The 22,646-nt window shown below is 40.2% G+C and overlaps 3 protein-coding genes and 1 long non-coding RNA gene across 16 annotated transcripts in view; 2 read left to right on the top strand and 2 right to left on the bottom strand.

Moving 5' to 3' along the window:
- Positions 1 to 4,042, top strand: part of LOC114641491 (oocyte zinc finger protein XlCOF6-like) — a 171,668-nt gene extending 167,626 nt beyond the window's left edge. The window contains exon 3 of one of the 2 annotated variants that reach the window (XM_051927845.1): positions 2,224 to 4,042. In XM_051927845.1, the coding sequence (XP_051783805.1) occupies positions 2,224 to 3,944 (1,721 nt within the window). In that variant the 3' untranslated portion in view covers positions 3,945 to 4,042. The remainder of the gene's footprint in view (positions 1 to 2,223) is intronic. The other variant, XM_051927844.1, reaches the window with a different exon arrangement.
- LOC114644549 (oocyte zinc finger protein XlCOF6-like) overlaps positions 1 to 22,646 on the top strand; it is a 536,868-nt gene that overhangs the window by 191,623 nt on the left and 322,599 nt on the right. For all 6 annotated transcript variants that reach the window (XM_051927837.1, XM_051927839.1, XM_051927840.1 and 3 more), the window contains one exon: positions 6,179 to 7,036. The gene's annotated coding sequence lies outside the window, so the exon portion shown is untranslated. The remainder of the gene's footprint in view (positions 1 to 6,178; positions 7,037 to 22,646) is intronic.
- The window catches only part of LOC114641493 (gastrula zinc finger protein XlCGF26.1-like), a 275,342-nt gene that overhangs the window by 111,804 nt on the left and 140,892 nt on the right, over positions 1 to 22,646 (bottom strand). For 2 of the 7 annotated variants that reach the window (XR_007934975.1, XR_007934971.1), the window contains one exon: positions 20,423 to 21,890. The exons of 2 other annotated variants lie outside the window; for them this stretch is intronic. The gene's annotated coding sequence lies outside the window, so the exon portion shown is untranslated. Of the gene's footprint in view, positions 1 to 19,986; positions 21,891 to 22,646 lie in introns of all 7 variants that reach the window. 3 more of the 7 variants (XR_007934972.1, XR_007934973.1, XR_007934974.1) reach the window with 2 other exon arrangements.
- Positions 17,878 to 19,980, bottom strand: LOC127527862 (uncharacterized). The gene is made up of 2 exons (XR_007935022.1): positions 19,397 to 19,980; positions 17,878 to 18,957 (listed from the first exon to the last, which is right to left on the bottom strand). It is a non-coding gene; the product is annotated as an uncharacterized LOC127527862 (long non-coding RNA).

Genomic DNA, 22,646 nt, shown 5'->3' with positions numbered 1-22,646 from the left:
CTGCCACCCAGTGCCTGTCTCACCTCCTCCCTGAACTTAACCTTGCAGTCTTCCTTTATCAACTTCCACCATTTAATCCTTGGCTCTGCACTCACTCTCTTCCTCTTCTTCATCTCCAATGTCATCCTACTGATGCTTATGCTGCTTAACTACACTTTCCCCTGCCATTACTTTGCTGTCTTCAGTCTCCTTCAGATTGACCCTTTTGCATAGGATGTAATCTACCTGTGTGCATCTTTCTCCACTCTTGTACATGACCTTATGTTCCAGCCTCTTCTTAAAATACGTATTCACCACAGCCATGTCCATCCTTTTGGCAAAATCCACTATCCTCTGACCTTTTTCATTCCTCTCCTTGACACCATACTTGCCCATCAACTCCTCGTCTCCTCTGTTCCCTTCACCAACATGTCCATTAAAATCTGCTCCAATCACCACATTCTGTCCCTTGGGTACACTGTTCATCACTTCATCCAAGTCACTCCAAAAATCTTTTCTCACCCGTTGCACACCCATCTTGCGGTGCATATGCACTAACAACATTCATCATCACTCCTCCAATGTCCAGCTTCATAATCATCACTCTGTCTGACACTCTTTTCACCTCCAAAACACTCTTAACATACTGTTCCTTCAGAATAACTCCTACTCCATTTCTCCTCCCATCCACACCATGATGGAACAAATAATCAAATAAAGTGTTCAATTAGATATTTGTAGCCGTCGACTATGACAAGAAGAAAACGAGACAGTCTTGGTGAACACTTCAGGTTCTTATCTACGAACATAAACATTTCTGCATGTTCTGAGGACAGTCTGGTCCTCCTGTCATCCACGACATGTGCTGCCATACTGAACAGACCCTCGCTGTCCCCACTCATATAAGGAGGGCACAGGTAGCACGACGACTTTTATTGGTCCTCCAGATAGCCAGCGGCCCAGCAGCTCTTGTAGTATAAGGTTCACAGAGATAAAGATTCACCTCCGATGCTGCTGACTCAAATATCGTTTTTATCTTTATTGGCAGTTTCTTCATGCATTCTGCAGTTCTGTTGGCGGGGAGTTTCTTTGGATCACTCGGCTGTCGTCTGTCGCTCAGAGTGCGTCTGTGTGGTTGAGACACCGGCACTAAGCAGTTTGTGTTTGAGATTTGCAATCATCTTTGAAATACGTGTCCTTGTACCATTGTTTTTATTTGGGGGAAAAAATCATTATGATAATAATATCTGTTACAGAATTCATAACTGTATAGTGACTATTCACACTCAATGATTATTATGCATTATTAGTATTATTAGGTCTAAAAACTAGGCTTGTACAATTCTACCCAAAACGGCAATAAGAGGGCTGAATACAATTTCTAACTAATCGACGTCCACTTGATAATGATTTATATTTATGTACCAGCTCGGTAAAACTCTGTATACCTTTCCTCCCATGTACCTACACATTCACTGAAAAGGCTAATAAAAGGGATTTTAGTCAAAACATGTAATGCCTAGTTAATTAATTATACAAATAAATCAGTCAACAAACACTCACTGGCAGATGGAATCGTGGATCTAAATGATCTAGAAGGTGACATCTTCCAGAACTGAAAGTGGCTGGTTGTCCAGGCTTGCGAATTCCACAGTTTTTGCTGTCACAGTAAGTCTTTGGCGTTCTTGCTGTCCGTGTTATAAGGTTGAGTTTTCTAAGTGCTGCCATTATTGGAGGCCGAGTGAGAGTAGGTGACTGAGCTAGACTAAGCTTGCTGGTCGCCTCAGCCTTTGAGCAGCTCGTTCTTCACACACGTCCCTTTTGTGTTGACTTCTCAGATGCTGAATAAGGTTTGTATTATTGAAAGTGTTAGCAGAGAATCCTCCATCACTGACTTCTTTTTGCTCAAATATTACAAACCACAAATTTATCTCTTGTAGGAAGGCAATAAAACTTTTAGACTGGCGAGGACGTGTTTCTGTATTTTTGTAACATTGGAAATTTGTCTTGCATGGTTTTTATCATTCAAGATCAAATGTTAAGATCAGCTAATTTGCTGATCATCGGTCAAGTCATTTAGAGTGAAAATTGGCTTTTTTTGATCTCGCGTGACCTGCCTGTCCTCGAGTTGGATAAACAAGAGAAATGTAACCAATTGTGTCTCAGATGTTGTAAGTTGCCTTGGATAAAAGTGTCAAGAAAATAATAATTATTATAATAGTTAAAATGTTTGTGTTATTTCAGATGTTCAGAAGAATGGCAGCTTCTCTCCACCTTCATTTGGTCAGCCCTCTCTTCAGTACAAAGAGAAAGGTAGGAAGAAATCAGCAAGAGGATCAGAGAACCTGACAGCAGCCTTTTTGCAGTGCAGTTCTCTCCCAGCTAGTGGAGTAACACAGACAGAAGCCATCAAAACTGATCGACAGCAAGTGGAGAAAGAAATCCAAATTCATACTGGAGATAAATGTTTGGAATGCGGCAAACAATTCACACACAAAAGTGATCTTAATGAGCATATGAAGATTCACAATGGAGAAAAAACATATTGTTGTCATGAATGTGGTAAGTCGTTCTCAAGTAGAAGCATTCTTCAGACGCACAGAAGAAGCCACGCAGGAGAAAAACCTCATTGCTGTCCAGAATGTGGCAAGTCATTCTCATGGAGAAGCCATCTTCAGAGACACAGAATAATCCACACAGGAGAAAAATCTCATTGCTGTTCAGAATGTAGTAAGTCTTTCCAAAGCATAAGCTATCTTCAGAACCACAGAAAAAGCCACACAAGAGAGAAACCTCATTGTTGTCCAGAATGTGGCAAGTCATTCTCATGGAGAAGCCATCTTCAGAACCACAGAAGAATCCACACAGGAGAAAAACCTCATTCCAGTTCAGAATGTGGTAAGTCATTCTCATGTAAAAGTGATCTTCAGAATGACAGAAGGCGCCACACAGGAGAAAAACGTCATTGCTGTCCCGAATGTGGTAAGTCGTTCTCATATAAAAGTGTTCTTAAGACGCACAGAAGAATCCACACAGGAGAAAAACCTCATTGCTGTCCAGAATGTGGAAAGTCGTTCTCATGTATAAGCTATCTTCAGAACCACAGAAGAAGCCACACAAAAGAAAAACCTCATTGCTGTCCAGAATGTGGAAAGTCATTCTCATGGAGAAGCCATCTTCAGATACACAGAAGAATCCACGAAGGAGAAAAATCTCATTGCTGTTCAGAATGTGGTAAATCTTTCCAAAGTAGAAGCTATCTTCAGAATCACAGAAGAATCCACGCAGGAGATAAACCTCATTGCTGTCCAGAATGTGGTAAGTCATTCTCGTGGAGAAGCCATCTTCAGAACCACAGAAGAATGCACACAGGAGAAAAACCTCATTCTTGTTCAGAATGTGGTAAATCATTCTCATGGAGATGCAATCTTCAGAACCACAAAAGAATCCACACAGGAGAAAAACCTCATTCCTGTTCAGAATGTGGTAAGTCGTTCTCATTTAAAAGTGATCTTCAGAATCACAGAAGACGCCACACAGGAGAAAATCCTCATTGCTGTCCCGAATGTGGGAAGACGTTCTCATCTAAAAGTGTTCTTAAGACGCACAGAAGAATCCACACAGGAGAAAAACCTCATTGCTGTTCAGAATGTGGGAAGACGTTCTCAAGGAGATCCTATCTTCAGACCCACAGAAAAATCCACACAGGAGAAAAGCCTTATTGTTGTCCAGAATGTGGTAACTCGTTTTCACAAATTAGCCATCTTAAGGCGCACAGAAAAATCCACACAGGAGAAAAACCTCATTGCTGTTCAGAATGTGGTAAGACGTTCTCAAGGAGATGCCATCTTCAGACCCACAGCAAAATCCACACAGGAGAAAAACCTTATTGCTGTCTAGAATGTGGCAAACAATTTTCTGACATACGCAATTTTCAGAGGCACACAAAAAATCATACTGGATAGAAGCCATGTTGCTGTCCTAAATGTGGAAACAGGTTTTTCAACATTAGCTTTTTTCAAATACACACACAAACTTGCATGGAAGAGAAAATGCAGTATGTATGTTCCAAGGTTATTATAGTTAACGAAAACTAAAATCAAAACTGAAACTATTATTAAAAAACATTTTTGTAAACTGAAATAATTAACAACGGAAATGAAAAACTAAACGAAACTATTAAAGTAGCTGGAAAGACTAACTGAAATAAAATAATAATTTACTAAAATATTTTTAGTTTTCGTTTTTGAATAAATATTCTTGCCGTTAGTCTTTAACCCTTATAAGTTTTAACTGTAAAACAAAGTCATCCACCACGAGCCGCCCGTACATTTTCATCCAGTGAACAGCGGCTGTTGATGGAGGGTTGTTGATGCCGCTTTCTTTGCGCTTGTTGTATATCAAGATGTAATTCAAACGGCTGAAATCAGAATGTGCTGGTCAACAAAACCTTTACCATATGGACAGAAAAATCACAAGTGAGTAACGTTTCAGTTTATTACTATGGTGAGTGCTTTTTGTTGACAGGAATTCACCTTCCACTTCGCACAGGACAATATATATATATATATATATATGTATAGAGAAAGTGTAGTAATCATGAAAAAATTTGACCTCAATATTTTGATGAATCTTGACGTTATAGACCTCCCAGAGTCCAAAAATACAATTTTTTGGAATTGTGTGTGTGCGCGTGTGTGTAAACACAATAACTCAAAAACGCAACTCGATAGATGGATGAAATTCAGCCTGTGGTTGTTATACCACAATTGTAAATCTATATTAACTTTTGGGCCAAATCCATCACCCGGAAGTGGTACTTTACTTAAACACATACTCGATTTATTTTTTTTTATTCATGCAGCTGCAGAGTCTGATTTATTCAACTTTACTTTTATAATAATTGGTTAATATTCATTTGATTTGATTTGTTGTTGATGGTTCCTTAATGTACTTTATATAAAAATATAATCATTGTCTTGCGGTTTACTCCTCAAATATCCATCCCCATATATGACTATACAAGAAAGTTTAGGGGAGACCACTCCCAGTTTTTGAAAATAAAACAGCACTGATCGAGAGACTGACTAGGTCATCATACAAGATCAGCATATCACTTTTGCTTTAAAAACATCGTTTAACAATGAAGCGATACAAACAATGGTAGGTAGGTGAAGAGAGTCTGTGAACTGATGAAAAACTAAACATACTAATGGGTTTTTATATTTATTAATTTTATCTTTTTTCGTTCATATTCACAACTCAAAATACCTGATATTGTGAAAGTAATCCATTAGCAGAATTATATTTTAAAATATTTGTCTCCCTTTTTTCAATGTTTTTGTCTCTCAGAATAGATAGTTGAAATATCATATTCATTTTGTTCTTATGCCCTATCATACATATTGCATACCAGGGAGTTTTCCTGCCTTACATCCAAACCTGCTGCGGTAGGCAGCAGGTTTCCTGCAATCCTGCTCTGGATAAACAGGTTTAGATAATGTATATATTGTTCTTAATCTCAGATGCTGTCTCTGTCCATTTATGTCTGTCCGTACTCCTATTATCTGCTCTTGCTCTGCTCATTATGAGTTTACTGTCCTTTATGGTGGTCTATTGAAGTCTCACTACCCCTAACCTTGACACTACATGCTTGTTTTTCTTTGTTTCCCTCAATACAGCTAAGTGGGGTCTGCACATTCATTCAAGCCTATGAGTGCTCTTCTTCTTAAGCCCCTGTGATTTTTCATGAGAAAATATTTTTAAAATTATAAAATTGTGTATAATTGTTCATATTCAGTATCTAGTTTTGATTATGCATGTTTTTATCAGACAAGAACAAAACCAGATAGTAAACCATGTAGTGTAGTAAGCTTCCACTAACATTAAACACGTATCAAAATCTGTTAAGTGTACAGTTCTGTCTGATTGTGACACAAAACTAAACTCTGTAGGAGCTCCATGCCATAATTACTAAAACTAAAACTGAAACTAATAGATATAAAAATAAAATAGAAATGTCTTTGTGAAATAAAAACTAAACTAAAATTAAAAATACACGATGAAGGAAAACTAAAGCTAAACTGAATTTCCAAGTAAGGTCAGAAAAAATATAGAAATAGAAACTAATATAAAAAGGCAAAACTATAATAACCTTGGAATGTTCTGAATGTGGCAAATGTTGTACAAGCCAGAAAAGTCTTTATAGACCCACCAAAATCCATACTGAAGAAAAATCTTATTGCTCTTCTGAATGAGGGAAATGATACTTAGATTTATCCTCACTTCAGTACCACATTAGAACTCCTGTGGGAGAGAAACCTTATTTTTGTTCTTAATTTGATAAGCAGTTCTCACAATTCAGCACCCTAAAAAGTTGCATCAGAAATCACATTTGAGAGAAACCACACGTTGCTTGGATTGTGGCAAACGATTCTCATGCGTCAATTCTCTTTATAATCATTGGAGAAATCATACTGGAGAGAAGCCTTACAGTTGTACTGAGAGTGGATTGCGATTCTCATATAACAGTTCTCTTCAAAAACATAAAATAATTCATTTTCATTTGAACCAAACTATTCTGACTATGGCGAGCTTTTCTCAGACAGCACAACTCTTAAACACCACATGAGGATTCACTCTGGAGAAAAACCCTATTGCTGGTCAGAATTTGGCAAACAATTGTCATGTCCTAGCGCATTTAGAAACAGGATCCACACTGGAGAGAAGCAGTACACCTGGTCTGAATGTGGAACAGAGTACTCTTCCAAAAAAAGTTTTCGGAGACACACACAAAGTCATATTGGAGTAAAGCCTGTCGGAGCAATGACAAATGATCTTTCCACTGGCTTCTCAAACAAAAAAATTGAAGAAAAATCTTCTGCATCTGGTAAGGAACTTCAGTTTAAAGTAGTTAATAAGTATATAATAGTGGAGAAAACACAGAAAGTGGCAAACAGATCGTAGATGTAAGGTAACCTCAGAGCCACCTGTGAATACACACTGGAATACAACACATATTTCACAAACAGCAAGAATCTTCTTCAACAACTTATAGGTGCAAGAAAAAAACTCATTGTTGTCCTAAATGTGGCAAATGCTTTTCAGACAGCAGTGGCCTTCATAGTCATAATAGACTGGCCTACTTGTGGTAAGCCTCTTAGCTGTTCTGAATGTTGAAAGTGGTCCTCCTGTATCAGCCGTCATCAGCAACACGTAAGATTTCATGAAGGACTCAGAAACTGTACTGCCAGGACGTCAGCCATTCAGGGACTGATCATCTCTGCACCAGTGCTGTGACATAAGATGGTGAACAATACAAACACCAGATAACAGAATGAGGTATCAACAGTACTGTGTGGTGATAACAACTTCAACCACAGAGCACAACTGAAAAAGTTCAATGTAATAATGAAAAAATGGAGAAGTAATATCAAGTCCACAGTGCAGTGCCAACTGGTAGAAGGTGCCATTGACAACGAGGGGAATATTTTTGTTTCAGAGCTTTGGAGATGGGGCCTTATCTGAGTAGCATTGAACTCATACTGTCTCTGGGATGTTATATGATGGCTGACTGCTGGGCTGAGTGCAGACAGCCGTTCTTAACCCTGATAATGAAGAAGTCATTTAGTGAAGTCAGCGGACAGCCAATGCTGTCCAATCAGATACTGGGGAGGGACAGTCGAGGAGGACAGGAGACTAAAAAGAGAGCCGTCACATGACAGACCAATGTAGAGGGGCTTTATACAGTAAGACGTTTACACTAATTTAGGTTATTTATAAATGATAAGAGTCTTTACAAACCAAACACATTCATCAGCTGTATGTCAAGGGTGAGTCCAAAAGAGGGAATTTAAAACGATCGAAATACAAATAAAATGAAGCATTCAGGGTTCAAAGGACGCTCTATACTCCGAATGTGTTGGTTCAGGTTTCAGTTTGAGTTCAGCACCTTCTTCATTTCGATACCCAAGACAACGTTTCTTCACGTCGAGACTACAAGCTGGAGCTCAATAAACTCCAACAGCAGGATGGACGATTAGAAAGCTCTGCTCTGAGAGAGCGTCGGCTACACAAAGCTTTGGCTTCATTTACTTGACAGAAAACTCCAAAAAGCAGAAGTGGCCCCTTCTGTACCCCCAGCACTGAAGGTCACATTTGACCCCTCACTACTCGACGTTGGTTTACTCTGCTTGGACTTTCTGTATTTTGGAAGTTTATGTTTCATTTATTGGCCACACTCTTTTTACATTTCATGTCATTGATGTTCTCAATTGTGTGAGTATAGCTTGACTCTTACAAGGACTTACCTAAAATGGGTACATTGGCCATGTAATGGAAGAAGATAGAAAAATATATAAGTGGAAACCACAAAGTGAAGAGGTGACATTGATGAAATATGCTCAGTGGCAGAGGTGACAAGGACAAAATCAGAAAGGACAGCACAGAAAAGGCAGGTACCAACTGAAAACAAAAGAAGAAAGCTGATTGGTGGAAAGAACTGTCAGTCACTCCTGAGTGGACTGTTGAGGACAGCCGTTGCATGCAGACTTCAAAGTTCATGTGTGTTTGATTTCAAATCTGTGACCATACACTGAATAAGTCTGTTATTTATCAGTTAGAATGTTCTGAAACTGTAATGTCATCACAAAGATCACACAAATACGTAATGTGGCATTTGTGATCAATCACTTTGTTGATTTTTATGGCACCATTCATCAGCCCTGTATAGAGTGCCACTTCCAGATCGGCAACCCCGTAGCACATTTGGAGTTTGGGACTGGAGCACAAAGTGGATGGCACTCTGAGAGGGACAGACTTGTAAGACGTGAACAAAGCCTGCTGCCCTCCCTGGTCTGTCTTCATTCAGAAGGACTCGCCTGAGTGGTGGGATTGTTCTGCGGCGCTCCTGTTAGCCAACATTTCATCAGCTTTCTGCATTTTATCTGATAGCCAGCAGAGTTAATCAAAGATGAGCCGGGCCTGTTACAATGTGAATATTCTTGAAATTTTGTTTTGCTTTAAATATTTTTCTGCTTTTTTACTTTGAGTTCTTGGAGGCCTTGTACATTAGAGATTATTAATACATGAACATTTGGTGTTAATGTCAAATTGACAATTAATAAACTGTTTTTATTGCTAAACTGGCAACATACCTGTGCTTCCCAGCGGCGAATTACTGCTTTTAAATTTTAAATAATAAACTGAGGGAAAATGTACCAATAATTATTTGTTAAGGATCTCTTTGTATACCACGTTGTCAGTTCGCCCCTCCGGTTGTAATATGACCAAGCTGTGCGCTGAGCTTACTCTTGAGCATGCAACGTATAGTTGGCCATGTGAAAAGCAATCTTGCCTCAAATCAATGCCAACCTTTTCTAGGGTCTGTCCCTGAGACTTATTGTCACTGCGAAGCAGAGCCTTACTGGAAATTGGAGGCGTTTGAATTGAAATGGGAGATCAGAGGGTATAACGGGGATGCGAGGAATAAAAACTCTCTCCCCTGAGCCACTGCCAGTAAAAATAGTTGCCTCAATTAGGTTCTTTTGCAGGCATGTAACCTGAAGTTTTGTGCCATTACAAAGTTTCGGTGCCTGTAAGTTTCTCAGTAACATTATTGGTGCCCGAACCTTCAAAATTAGATTATGATCAGGAGTGCCTGGAGGATTCAGAGTGTGGACCGAGCTGCAGACTATGGACATATATATGTACGTAAGTAGGATTCAGTTAGCGTTGGGAACCTGCGTACCAAATTTCTTGAAGATGGGCCCATTAAGTAAAAAAGGCCGTTGGAAAGTTCAATATGGCGGCTGAGAGTGGTGTCATATCACTGAAATAAGTACGTACATCGGTTTCGGTTAGCGCAGGGAAGCCGCCTACCAAATTTCGTGAAGATGGGGCCATAAATAAGAAAGTTTAACATGTTGTCGACCGTTATGACCGTTACGTGTAGAATTTTGAAATTAAACCTGTTTAACTTTTGTAAGTAACCTGTAAGGAATGAGCCTGCCAAATTTCAGCCTTCTACCTACAAGGGAAGTTGGAGAGTTAGTGATGAGTGAGTCAGTGAGGGTTTTGCCTTTTATTAGTATAGATGTATATGTGTGTGTATATATGTGTGTGTGTGTGTGTATGTGTGTGTATATATATCTATAAAGGAGAGTTGGGATCCGTGTGGCTGTGTTTGTGGAGGGATGGAGAGTTAAGGCCGGTGTTGGAGTCACATGATCATCTCCTCTCCCATTCACCTCATTTCATTCACTTCATTTCGCTCCGAGCTGAGCTCCGCAGCTGACGCGGTTAGTCCTTTCTCCTTTACTGATTTACTGTATAGTAGATGCAGTACTTACTGAATAGTATTTTTTCCTTTAGTGTTTCTTAGTGTTTAGTAGACGCGGTGTGCCGGTGTTCCCGGCGGTGTTGCAGTTTAGTGTTACTTTCTACTTCGTTTTTGTACTTTAGTGTATAATAATAAATAATAATAATTCATTACATTTATATAGCGCTTTTCTCAGTACTCAAAGCGCTAAAATAGTGAGTTATACTTAGCTGATAGCAGTGTAGAAGCAGCACGGCACAACGCAGCCGGTAGGACAGACGGGTGTGGTAGCGTAGGTGAGCGGCGATAGCAAGCAGCAGGAGGAGGAAGCAGGATTTGGATGTTCCAATACACAGCTATAAACAGTAACACTTGGTAATTTCAGGCGTGATCGCCCCGGAGCCATAAGCCATAAATTAAGTTAGTATGAACATCAGATCAGTTCCCAGTCATAGGGTACTGTAAGTGAAACGGGAGCAGATCAGCATAGCGAATATAATCACAGGGACAGATCATCCCGAGGTGCTAGATCGTCAGGTACAAAGAAATGTTCGTAGGTCTCCTCCCGTGATCCACAGACTCAGCTGTTCCCAGTAAAGTGGAGTCCATAAAATCTGTAAATATTAAGCCAAATCCATGCAATTCGAGTCACCTGTATCCAGGAACTATACGTACAATAAAGAAATAAAACAAGCGTAAGAAAGTGCAGAATTAAGGCGAATTTTGCGAAAAGTGCTGTTAACAGGGAGGAGCGGCAACAACAAGCGTATGCCAGCATTCCCTCACCTGCTATAATAAAGCAGTTATAATAAAGAAGTTTAGTAGACTTTTACTTTATCTCATTTAGTGTTCTTCCCGGCGGTGTTGCCGTTTTTTAGTGTTGGTGTCTACTTAGTGTTTGTGTTTAGTGTTATGGAAGGAGTGATCTTACCACTGTCAGATTTTGCAATGAATGAGTTGGTAAATAATGATTATTTATTTACATTTACATTTACAACATTTAGCAGACGCTCTTATCCAGAGCGACTTACAACAGTGCTTAGTAGTCTACGACTGTTCTTCAGTCTTTAAGGCTAGTATTAAATCTACTGTCTTTAAACAAGTTACCGCTGACCAAGTTGTACACAGATTTATCAACAGATCACATGAGCAAATTCAACGAAATTTTAGCTGCGCATACAATTTTCCAACCTCAAGAGGTTTTGCTAATGTGGACTCCTGACATACCTATAATGCCCATTCCACAAAATGCAAAACATATTCAAATATTACCTTCTGCAGCTACTGAACGAGTGACTCACTGGGTGTGTACCTATTATGATGGTGCAGTAATTCATGTCTATGACAGTTTATAAAAAAATTCAACCTCACCGAAGAGCAGCTTCATTTCCTTCATGCTTTGTTTCCTTACAAACCTCCCATAGTTTATGAAGACGCACAGCAACAATTAAATCATACAGATTCTGGTGTATTCTCAATTGCATTTGCTGTGTGTATTTCTTTAGGTATTGATCAAGTTTTTACTATTTCTTCAATGCGAAATCACTTACAAATAATTTTTGATACTCGACAATTGCTTCCATGCCCTGTCGAAAGTAGCCGACGGGCGACACCAGTTACTAGTATTCAGTGCGTTCAAAGACCTGTACGAGTACGGCGACTAACACAGTCACTCATAAAAGGGGAGATGACTCGGTGCAGGAAATAGGGATTGAAACTACCTTGGAGGACATGCAATCAACGAGGCGATTAAACGGATCTCAAGAGACGTCTTCTAGGTTGGAAAAAAGCGCTTGGCTGCCAAAACCGTATATATATATATATCTATATAAATAAAAATGTAAATGTTCATTTGTTCAAAATCTTAAATCTCCGAAAGTTCTTCACCGATTGCTTTGAAATTTTGACACAACATTGCATTCGAATACGCGCGTGTTTTTATATACATATTATATAGATGGCACACCTGTGACAGGTAAAAACATGCTTTTTTTGAAAACACAGCGGCATCTGTTGGACGTAAAAGCAACACACGCCACACTAAATATTTTACGATTCTATTTCAATGTTTCGATCAAATACATTTGTAAGTACGTGAATAAAGGCAGCGACATGGCAGTTTTTGGCATGCAACCAGGAAGAAGTGATAGGAATGCGGTCATACATATCGATGAAATCGCACAGTATTAGGCTGGAAGATACATAAGCAGCAATGAAGCTGTATGGCGAATTCTTTCATTTCCCATACATGAACGAAGTCCAGATGCTGTTCACTTAGCAGTACATCTAGAAAATGGACAACGCGTTTATTTCACAGCTGCAAATATGCAACAAATATCCCTGAATCCACCGGCTACAACGTTAACTGCTTTCTTTACGTTATGTCAAAATGACGCGTTTGCGAAAACACTGCTGTATTCAGAAGTGCCTACGTATTACACATGGAATGCGAGTAGAAAATCATCTGAACAATGCAAACGAGGAGAGCGAGTCAACGGACAACCTGCCATATTCAAAGAAACTACGATAGGCAGACTGTACACCGTGCATCCCAATCAAGATGAATGCTTCTTTCTTCACATGCTGTTGGTAAATGTGCCGGTCCAACATCTTTCCAGCAATTGAATTGTCAACGGCATTACACATGTCACTTTCTGAAGTACATGTCAAGCTCTGAATTTATTGGAGAACGACCGACACTGGGATGTATACATTAATGACGCGTGGAACACGTCACATCCAAATCATATTGTGCATTGTTTCCGAGATACTGAATTTGGGACTTTCATTAGTTGTCAGTTATAATCATCAACATTAAAAGAAATAAACATTTGAAATACATCAGTCTGTGTGTAATGAATGAATCTAATATACAAGTTTCACTTTTTGAATGGAATTACTGAAATAAATCAACTTTGTCATGATATTCTAATTTTATGACCAGCACCTGTGTAATATATATGTATATATATATATATATATATATATATATATACACACACACACACATATACAGTATACATACATTTATACATCTATACTAATAAAAGCCAAAGCCCTCACTGACTCACTCATCACTAACTCTCCAACTTCCCGTGTAGGTGGAAGGCTGAAATTTGGCAGGCTCATTCCTTACAGCTTACTTACAAAAGTTAAGCAGGTTTTATTTCGAAATTCTACATGTAACGGTTATAACGGTCGACAACGTCCGCCATGTTAAACTTTCTTATTTGTGGCCCATCTTCACGAAATTTGGTAGGCGGCTTCCCTGCGCTAACCGAAACCGATGTACGTACTTATTTCGGTGGTATGACACCACTCTCGGCCGCCATATTGAATTTTCCAATGGTCTTTGTTACTTAATGGGCCCATCTTCAAGAAATTTGTTACGCGGGTTCCCAACACTAACTGAATCCTACTTACGTACATATATACGTCCATAGCCTGCAGCTCGGTCCACACTCTGAATCCTCCAGGCACTCCTGAGCATAATCTAATTTTGAAGGTTGGGGCACCAATAATGTTACTGAGAAACTTACAGCCACCGAAACTTTGTAATGGCACGAGACTTCAGGTCACATGTCTGCAAAAGAACCTAATTGAGGCAACTATTTTTACTGGCGGTGGCTCAGGGGAGAGAGTTTTTATTCCTCGCATCCCCGTTATACCCTCTGATCTCCCATTTCAATTCAAACACCTCCAATTTCCAGTAAGGCTCTGCTTCACAATGACAATTAATAAGTCTCAGGGACAGACCCTACAAAAGGTTGGCATTGATTTGAGGCAAGATTGCTTTTCACATGGCCAACTATACGTTGCATGCTCAAGAGTAAGCTCAGCGCACAGCTTGGTCATATTACAACCGGAGGGGCGAACTGACAACGTGGTATACAAAGAGATCCTTAACAAATAATTATTGATACATTTTCCCTCAGTTTATTATTTAAAATTTTAAAGCAGTACTTTACCACTGCGAAGCGCGGGTATTTTGCTAGTATATATATATGTTTTTTGCATTATCCATTCCTTCTCAACTCTTTTTTACTAATTTGAGGGTGTACATATTTATCCTAAGACCTGTGAATCCTTCATTTTCCAATTAATGAGACCACCTTGTCAATACGTCACACTGCACACTGGTGAATGACCACTGGACTGATGCTTTGTGAATGGTAGTAAGACCGGAAGAAGCCTTTGTGAAGATCTCGATACATAATACGATCAAAGTAAGAGAGACATTTCTGCAGTGCTTAACACCTTCTCTCCCTTTCCCTGAATTTCCAGAAGGTTCCCCAGCTGTGGAAAACATCCTAAGTGGTCCCAGGGTCAAAGAAAGGGCATTCCAGTGACCCTAAGGACTTCAGACCGGTTGCTCTTACTTCATACATCAAGAAGACCTTTGAAAGCCTAGTCCTAAAATAGCTACGGCCTCGCATTTCAGCACATCTGGATGGTCTGCAGTGTGCCGATCAAACACATATCAGTGTGGAGGATGCTGTCATCTGTCTACCCCACAGTCCTACTCTCACTTGGACCAAGCCGGCACCACAGTCACGATCATGTTCTTGGACATCATCACCATTCAGCCTTATTGACTATTGAAAAGGCTCAAGGCTATGCGTCATGATGCCCCCCTCAGTCTCCTGGACTACGTGAACAACAGACGAGAGTTTGTGAGGATCAAGGGCTGTGTGTCAGAATTGGTGGTTGTGACGATGCAGGTTCTACACCATGTTCCCATCTAGGCTTCTAGGGAGGTCTCGGACCCGACACCTTCCGTAATGTCACCGATGTGTCAGACAGTGAAGACATCAACAACGAAGCAAGGGGATGGTGCAAAAAGTTAATTTATTAAAAACAAAAACAAAAACAGTGTCCAAATAAATAAGTGGTGTCTCAAATAGTTCTTAAATAAATAATCCGTTAAAACAGGTGAAATGTGGAGGTTAAAATCCAATAAATACATCCTTTTAAAATGAGGTTAAAATGATAATGGCTGGAAGCAGTTTTGTCTTAATACTCTGGTGCTTTCTTCTTTCTACTGGCGGCTTCTTCTCCCTTAACCTCCGTTTCCGTTCTTTCCTTTTTTCCAACCCTCCTGTCCGCCTCACACTTCTACTATATATTACAGGGACATGGATCAGGTGTGGTGATTAGCAACTCCTGGCAACAATTACAGATACGCCCGGGAACCACTCCAGCCACACTATCATGGCCCCTCTAAGCCACGAGTGCTGTGATTATCTATTTGAAAAACTGGCCTTTTTGATCTGAGCTGTGGACCCACTAAACCACAGTGGTGTGTAATACTGGAGCACCTTTGGGAAATGTTCTGCCTCTCTTCTTGTTCACCATCTACACAACAGACGTCCAGTGCAATCCCAGCACTTGCCACCTTCAGAAATTCTCAGAAGACTACTCAGTCATTGGCTGCATTAATAATGGAGACGAGTCGAAGTACAGGAGGCTTGTGAAGGACTTTGGCTTGTGGTGCAGGGAGAACCACCTGCTGATCGAATATCAGGAGAACAAAAGAGTTGATGGAGGACTTCCGGCAGACCATAGAGCCTCTGAGACCACTCTCTGTTTTAGAGGGAGGACGTGCACATGGTGCAGAGCACAAGCACCTGGAGGACCAAATGAGCAGCAAACTGGACTGGTCTGACCACACAGTGGTGCTGTACAAGAAGGGCTGGAGCAGACTGGATTTCCTGAGCGGAGTCAGGTCTTCTGATGTGTGCAGCAAGCTGCTGGAAATCTTCTAAAAGTCTGGAGTAGCCCGTGTGTTGTTCTATGCTGTGGTCTCCTGGGGCATTCAAATGAAGCACAAGGCCTGAAAAAACCAATCAGAAAAGCTGGTCCATCACAGGGCAAACCCTGAGCACACTGGGCCCTGTTGTGGAAAGAGGATGGGGGCAAAACTGGAGGTCATCAGGAAAAACCCCCTCCAGATGGACTTTTACCCACAGGCTCATTCCACCACAGTGTGCTAAGAAGCGCCTTGGGGGTCTTTGCTGCCCACTGCAAAGCTTCATCCTAAAACAAAATGCTGATATTCTAAGTTCATTGTTCTATTTCTACACAATTTACATCGATTGATCGATTGATTGTATTATTTGTCTTGCGAGTCCACATCCTTGATTTTTTTACGTTTCTACTGCTGTATGCGTCCAAAGTTCCCCTTGGGATTCATAAAGTTTATCTAAATTAATTTTGGTTCTCTCTAAGATTTCTTGCATGACATCCCAGTCAATGTGCCCTCACTTTGAAGGGCAGCTTTGTGTCAGAGAGGACCAAACTGTCAACTTTCTTGAGTCTCCAAATGAGTTCAGTCTTGTAAAAGTGAGAAGTTTCAATGAGACCATCAATCAGGAGCTTTTCACACATAAAAATTCAACATGGCAAAGCAGGCCTGGCTGTTTAGTCACTTGTTAAGAGTCCTCATTTCTCTTGGCACACTCATGCCACTTTAATGATGCCAAGCATTTAAGGATGATGTCCAGTGCTGTGTGGAGTTGTGTTTGTGCTCAGTGGTCAAGGGAAGACCCTCGTTGGTAGTGGAGTGCACTCATTGTCTTTCTGATGTGCGCCTTCTTCAGGTCTTTGGTCTGACGTGGTCTTCCTCAGCTCACTGTTTGGCTCTATGCCTTGACTCTTTTTGGCACTGAAGCCCCCAACCCAGCATAATGGCACAGACCTAAAAAGCCCCCAGGGAGTCACAGAAGTTTCAGAATGTCCAACTCCAATACCTATAAGGAGAATACAGGCTACTTTGATTTTGAATAAAACAGCAGATCAGCCAAAGATGATTGAGTTGGCTTTGTGGCTCCTTATGTTGAATGGACGGTGTTGTTGTGTCAGCCACTAATGTCCAGAGATGATCTGCTGGATGGCAGCGTGAAAAATATCCACCTGCTTTTAAGTTTTAGCAAGAACAGTCATCTGGCAAGAGTAAATGTTGCTAATCAGATGTTTGCAGATTGAGAAACTGCAGCAAGACTCAATATCAAAAGAATCAGAGCAGACATTGAGAAAAACCAAAGTGCTTAACGGAGTCATAATGAAAATCACCAGCAGTCACCAACTAGAAGATATGCCTTAAATCTCGATGTTAATACTGCAAACAAACTAAAAATGGTATTTCTCTGAATTGATCATCAATCCTATGAGTACCCACAGTGAAGTTCTTGGAGGGTTGAATCCTCAGCTTCAGGCCACTGACTCAAAACCTTACAATAATTTAAAGGCATAACACCACAAAAATATACACAAAAAACTTTTAACGTAGACAAAGTGAGATTTGTCATGAGCCAATAATCAGATGACGTACCGTCTCCAAAATCTAGACGCTGAGCCATTAACGTGGTCAAAGTGAGAATAAGCCTGAATTTATACTCACACACTGAAGATGATTAACAGTTGGATCAGCAATCTTGGATTCTGCCTGACGTGTGATGAAAGGTGTGAGGCCGAGCGTCGGTGATGTGGCACTTAATTCTAGGGAGGCAACAGTGCAACACGTCCTAGCAACACAGACAAGAAGGATAAAGCTACAAAATGGCAACAGGACACACTTACAATTTAGTAATAAAAACAGTTTATTAATTGTCAATTCATTATTAACACCAAATGCTCATGTATTAATAATCTCTAATGTACAAGGCCTACAAGAACTCAAAGTAAAGAAGCAGAAAAAATATTTAAAGATAACAAAATGTCAAGAACGTTCACATTGTAACAAGCCTGGCTCATCTTTGATTAACTCTACTTGTTATCAGATGAAACGCAGAAAGCAAGCTGATGAAATGTCGGCTAACAGGAGCGCCGCAGAACAATCCCACCACTCAGGTGAGTCCTTCTGAATGAAGACAGACCAGGGAGGGCAGCTGGCTTTGTTCACGTCTTACAAGTCTGTCCTTCTCAGAGTGCCATCCACTTTGTGCTCCAGTCCCAAACTCCAAATGTGCTACGGGGTGCAGTGGGGTTGCCGATCTGGAAGTGGCACTCTATACAGGGCTGATGAATGGTGCCATAAAAATCAACAAAGTGATTGATCACAAATGTCACATTACGTGTTTGTGTGATCTTTGTGATGACATTACAGTTTCAGAACATGCTAACTGATAAATAACAGACTTATTCAGTGCATGGTCACAGATTTGAAATCAAACACACATGAACTTTGAAGTCTGCATGCAACGGCTGTCCTCAACAGTCCACTCAGGAGTGACTGACAGTTCTTTCCACCAATCAGCTTTCTTCTTTTGTTTTCAGTTGGTACCTGCCTTTTCTGTGCTGTCCTTTCTGATTTTGTCCTCGTCACCTCTGCCACTGAGCATATTTCATCAATGTCACCTCTTCATTTTGTGGTTTACACTTTTTATATTTTTCTGCCTTCTTGCATTTCATGGCCAATGTATCCTTTTTAGGTAAGTCCTTGTAAGAGTCAAACTATACTCACACATTAGAGAACATCAATGACATGAAATGTAAAAAGAGTGTGGCCAAAAAATGAAACATAAACTTACAAAATACACAAAGTCCAAGCAGAGTGAACCAACACAGAGTAGTGGGGGGTCAAATGTGACCTTCAGTGGTGGGGGTACAGAAGGGGCCACTTCTGCTTTTTGGAGTTTTCTGTGAAGTAAATAAAGCTGAAGCTTTGTGTAGCTGACACTCTCTCAGAGCAGAGCTTTCTAATCGTCCATCCTGCTGTTTAAGTTTATTGAGCTCCTGTGGCCTCCAGCTTGTAGTCTCGACGTGAAGAAACGTTGTCTTGGGTATCGATATGAAGAAGGTGCTGAGCTCACACTGAAACCTGAACCAACACATTCAGAGTATAGAGCGTCATTCACACACCACCCCAGGATATACTGACATGGAGCAAAGTGACATCCGTTATATTTTTAGGTTAATTTATCAAATGAACAGCTGGGGCAGCAGAGATCTCTGTGTATTTCTGCTTTGTCCTTCGCTTTTTCTCTTATATGTCAGAAAATAAAATCAGTTCATTTCATATTCACCATGTTCTGCATTCATTAAGGTGTCCCATTTCTCATAACATTATTATTACTATTTTAAATAATATTCCTTCTATACATTAATTGATATTCTTCACAACTTTGGTCCCCTGTGCTAACCCTAGCATGCTGTTGTGACTCCCTCTTCAGGTCTTAAACATTTCTCTTTGAACCCTGAATGTTTCATTTTATTTGTATTTAGATCGTCTTAAATTCCCACTTTTGGACTCACCCTTGACACACCGCTGATTAATGTGTTTGGTTTGTAAAGAGACTCTTATCATTTATAAATGATAACCTAAATTAGTGTGAAAGTCTTATAAAGCCCCTCTACATTGGTCTGTCATGTGACGGCTCTCTGTTTAGTCTCCTGTCCTCCTCGACTGTCCCTCCCCAGTATCTGATTGGACAGCATTGCCTGTCAGCTGACGTCACTAAATGACTTCTTCATTATCAGGGTTAAGAACGGCTGTCTGCACTCAGCCCAGGTGTCAGTCATCAGATGACATCCCAGAGACGAGGCCTTATCTGAGTAGCAGTGAACTTTTACCATGTCCAAAGCTTCGAAACAAAAATATTTCCCTTGTTGTCAGTGGCATCTCCTGGTAGTTGGCACTGCACTGTGGATTTGATTTGAGTTTTCCATTTTTTATTATTATTACATTGAACTTTTTCAGTTGTGTTCTGTGGTTGAAGTTATCACCGCACAGTACTGTTGCTACCTCATTCTGTTGTCTGGTGTTTGTATTGTTCACCATATTATGTCACAGCACTGGTGCAGAGATGATCAGTCCCTGAATGGCTGATGTCCTGACAGTACAGTTTCTGAGTCCTTCATGAAATCTTACATGTTGCTGATGACAGCTGATACAGGAGGACCACTTTCAACATTCAGAACAGCTAAGAGGCTTACCACAAGTAGGCCAGTCATTTATGACTATGAAGACCACTGCTGTCTGAAAAGTGTTGACCACATTTAGGACAACAATGAGGTTTTTTTCTTGCACCTAGAAGTTGTTGAAGAAGATTCCTGTTGTTTGTGAAATACGTGTTGTATTCCAGTGTGTTCACTCCAGTGTGAATTCATATGTGGTTCCGAGGTTACCTTACATCTAAAATCTGATTGCTACCTTCAGTGTTTTCTCCACTATTCTTATGTAGTTATTAACTACTTTCAACTGGAGTCCTTTACCACATTCAAAAGATTTTTCTTTATTTTTTTATGACTGAGGATTCAATAGAAAGATCATTTGTCATTTCTGGGACAGACTTTACTCCAATATGACTTTGTGTGTGTCTTCGAAAACTTTTTCTTGATGAGTACCCTTTTCCACATTCAGAACAGGTGTACTGCTTCTGTCCAGAGTGGATCCTTCTGTGGCACCTAAGTGTTTTTGGATGTGAGAATCGTTTGCCACATTCTGGACAGGAATGGGGTTTCTCTCCAGAGTGAATTCTCATGTGATATTTAAGAGACATGCCTTCTGAGAAAAGCTTGCCACAGTCAGAACAGATGTACTGCTTCTCTCCAGTGTGGATCCTTTTGTGGCTCTTAAGCGTGCTTTGACGTGAGAATCGTTTGCCACACTCTGGACAGCAAAAAGGTTTCTCTCCAGAGTGAATTCTCAAGTGATCTTTAAGAGTCCTGCTGTCTGAAAAAAGCTTGCCACACTCAGAACAGCTGTGTTTCTTACCAGAATGAATTACTTTATGTTTGTGAAGAGAACTGTTATACGAGAATCGCATTCCACATTCAGTACAACTGTAAGGCTTCTCTCCAGTGTGACTTCTCCTATGACTATAAAGAGAACTTAGGCGTGAAAATTGTTTGTCACATTCCAAGCAATTGTAAGGTTTTTCTCCGGTGTGAAGTCTAATATGAATCTTTAGGGTGCTTTGTTCTGAGAAATTCTTACCACATTCAGGACAACAAAAAGGTTTCTCTCCAGTATGAGTTCTGATGTGACGCTGAAGTGGACCTATATGTAAGAATCGTTTCCCACATTCAGAACAGCCATAAGATTTTTCTTCAGTATGGATTTTAGCATGTGTATTAAGACTTTTCTGGCTTGTATAACATTTGCCACATTCAGAACATACATACTGCTTTTTCTCTCCAGTATGACTTTGCGTGTGCCTTTTAAAACTGCGTTTGTCAGAATATTGTTTGTCACATTCTGGACAACAATAAGGTTTTTCTCCTGTGTGGATTTTTCTGTGGCTCTGAAGATCGCTTCTCCTTGAAAATGACTTACCACATTCTGGACAAGAAGTTTTTTCTCTTGTGTGAATCTTCATATGCTTATTAAGACCACTTTTGTGTGTGAATTGTTTGCCACATTCCAAACAACATTTTTTTCCAGTGTGAATTTGGATTTCTTTCTCCACTTGCTGTCGATCAGTTTTGATGGCTTCTGTCTGTGTTACTCCAGTAAAAGGGAGAGAACTGCACTGCAAAAAGGCTGCTGTCAGGTTCTCTGATCCTCTTGCTGATTTCTTCATACCTTTCTCATCATATTGAAGAGAGGGCTGACCAAATGAAGGTGGTGAGAAACTGCCATTCTTCTGTAAATCTGAAATAACACAAACATTTTAACTATTATTTTTTTCCTGACATGTTTATCCAAGGCGACTTACAACATCTGAGACACAATTGGTTACATTTCTCTTGTTTTTCCACCTGGAGCACAGGCAGGTCACGTGACTTGCTCGAGGTCACATGGTGTCAATAGCTGAATTTGAACCTGCAACTTCAGGGTTTGATGTCCAAATTCCTCACCACTACCTGCCTTTTAAAACAAATGAAACAGTTCAAGTAAAGTGGTGGCTGACTGGTTGGCGTTCCTTCCTCACGCTGAGGTGCCATTTATGGTCTGGCCACACCGTGTGTGGTCTTTACATGTTCTGCTGCTGTCTGTTCAATTTCTCCACCTTTGTCTCACATGTGAAAGACAGGCCTGATCTGATCAATCAATCACAAATAAAAATCAGCCAATTTTCACTCCAAATGACTTGACCGATGATCAGCAAATTACCTGATCTTAACATCTGATCTTGAATGATGAAAAGCATGTAAGACAACGTTCCAACATTACCAAAATACAGAAACATGTCCTCGCCAGTGTAACAGTTTTATTGTCTTCCTACTAGAGATAACAAATTTGCGGTTTGTAATATATGTGCAAAAAAGAAGTCAGTCATGGAGGATTCTCTGCTAACACTTTCAACAATACAAACTTTATTCAGCATCTGAGAAGTCAACACAAAAAAGGGACTGGTGTGAAGAACGAGCTGTTCAAAGGCTGAGGCGACCAGTAAGCTTAGTCTAG

This window comes from Erpetoichthys calabaricus, chromosome 5 (assembly GCF_900747795.2).
Source record: "Erpetoichthys calabaricus chromosome 5, fErpCal1.3, whole genome shotgun sequence".
NCBI lineage: Eukaryota > Metazoa > Chordata > Cladistia > Polypteriformes > Polypteridae > Erpetoichthys > Erpetoichthys calabaricus.
Note: the sequence above shows the minus strand (reverse complement) of the source record. Positions and strands in the feature narration are given on the sequence as shown.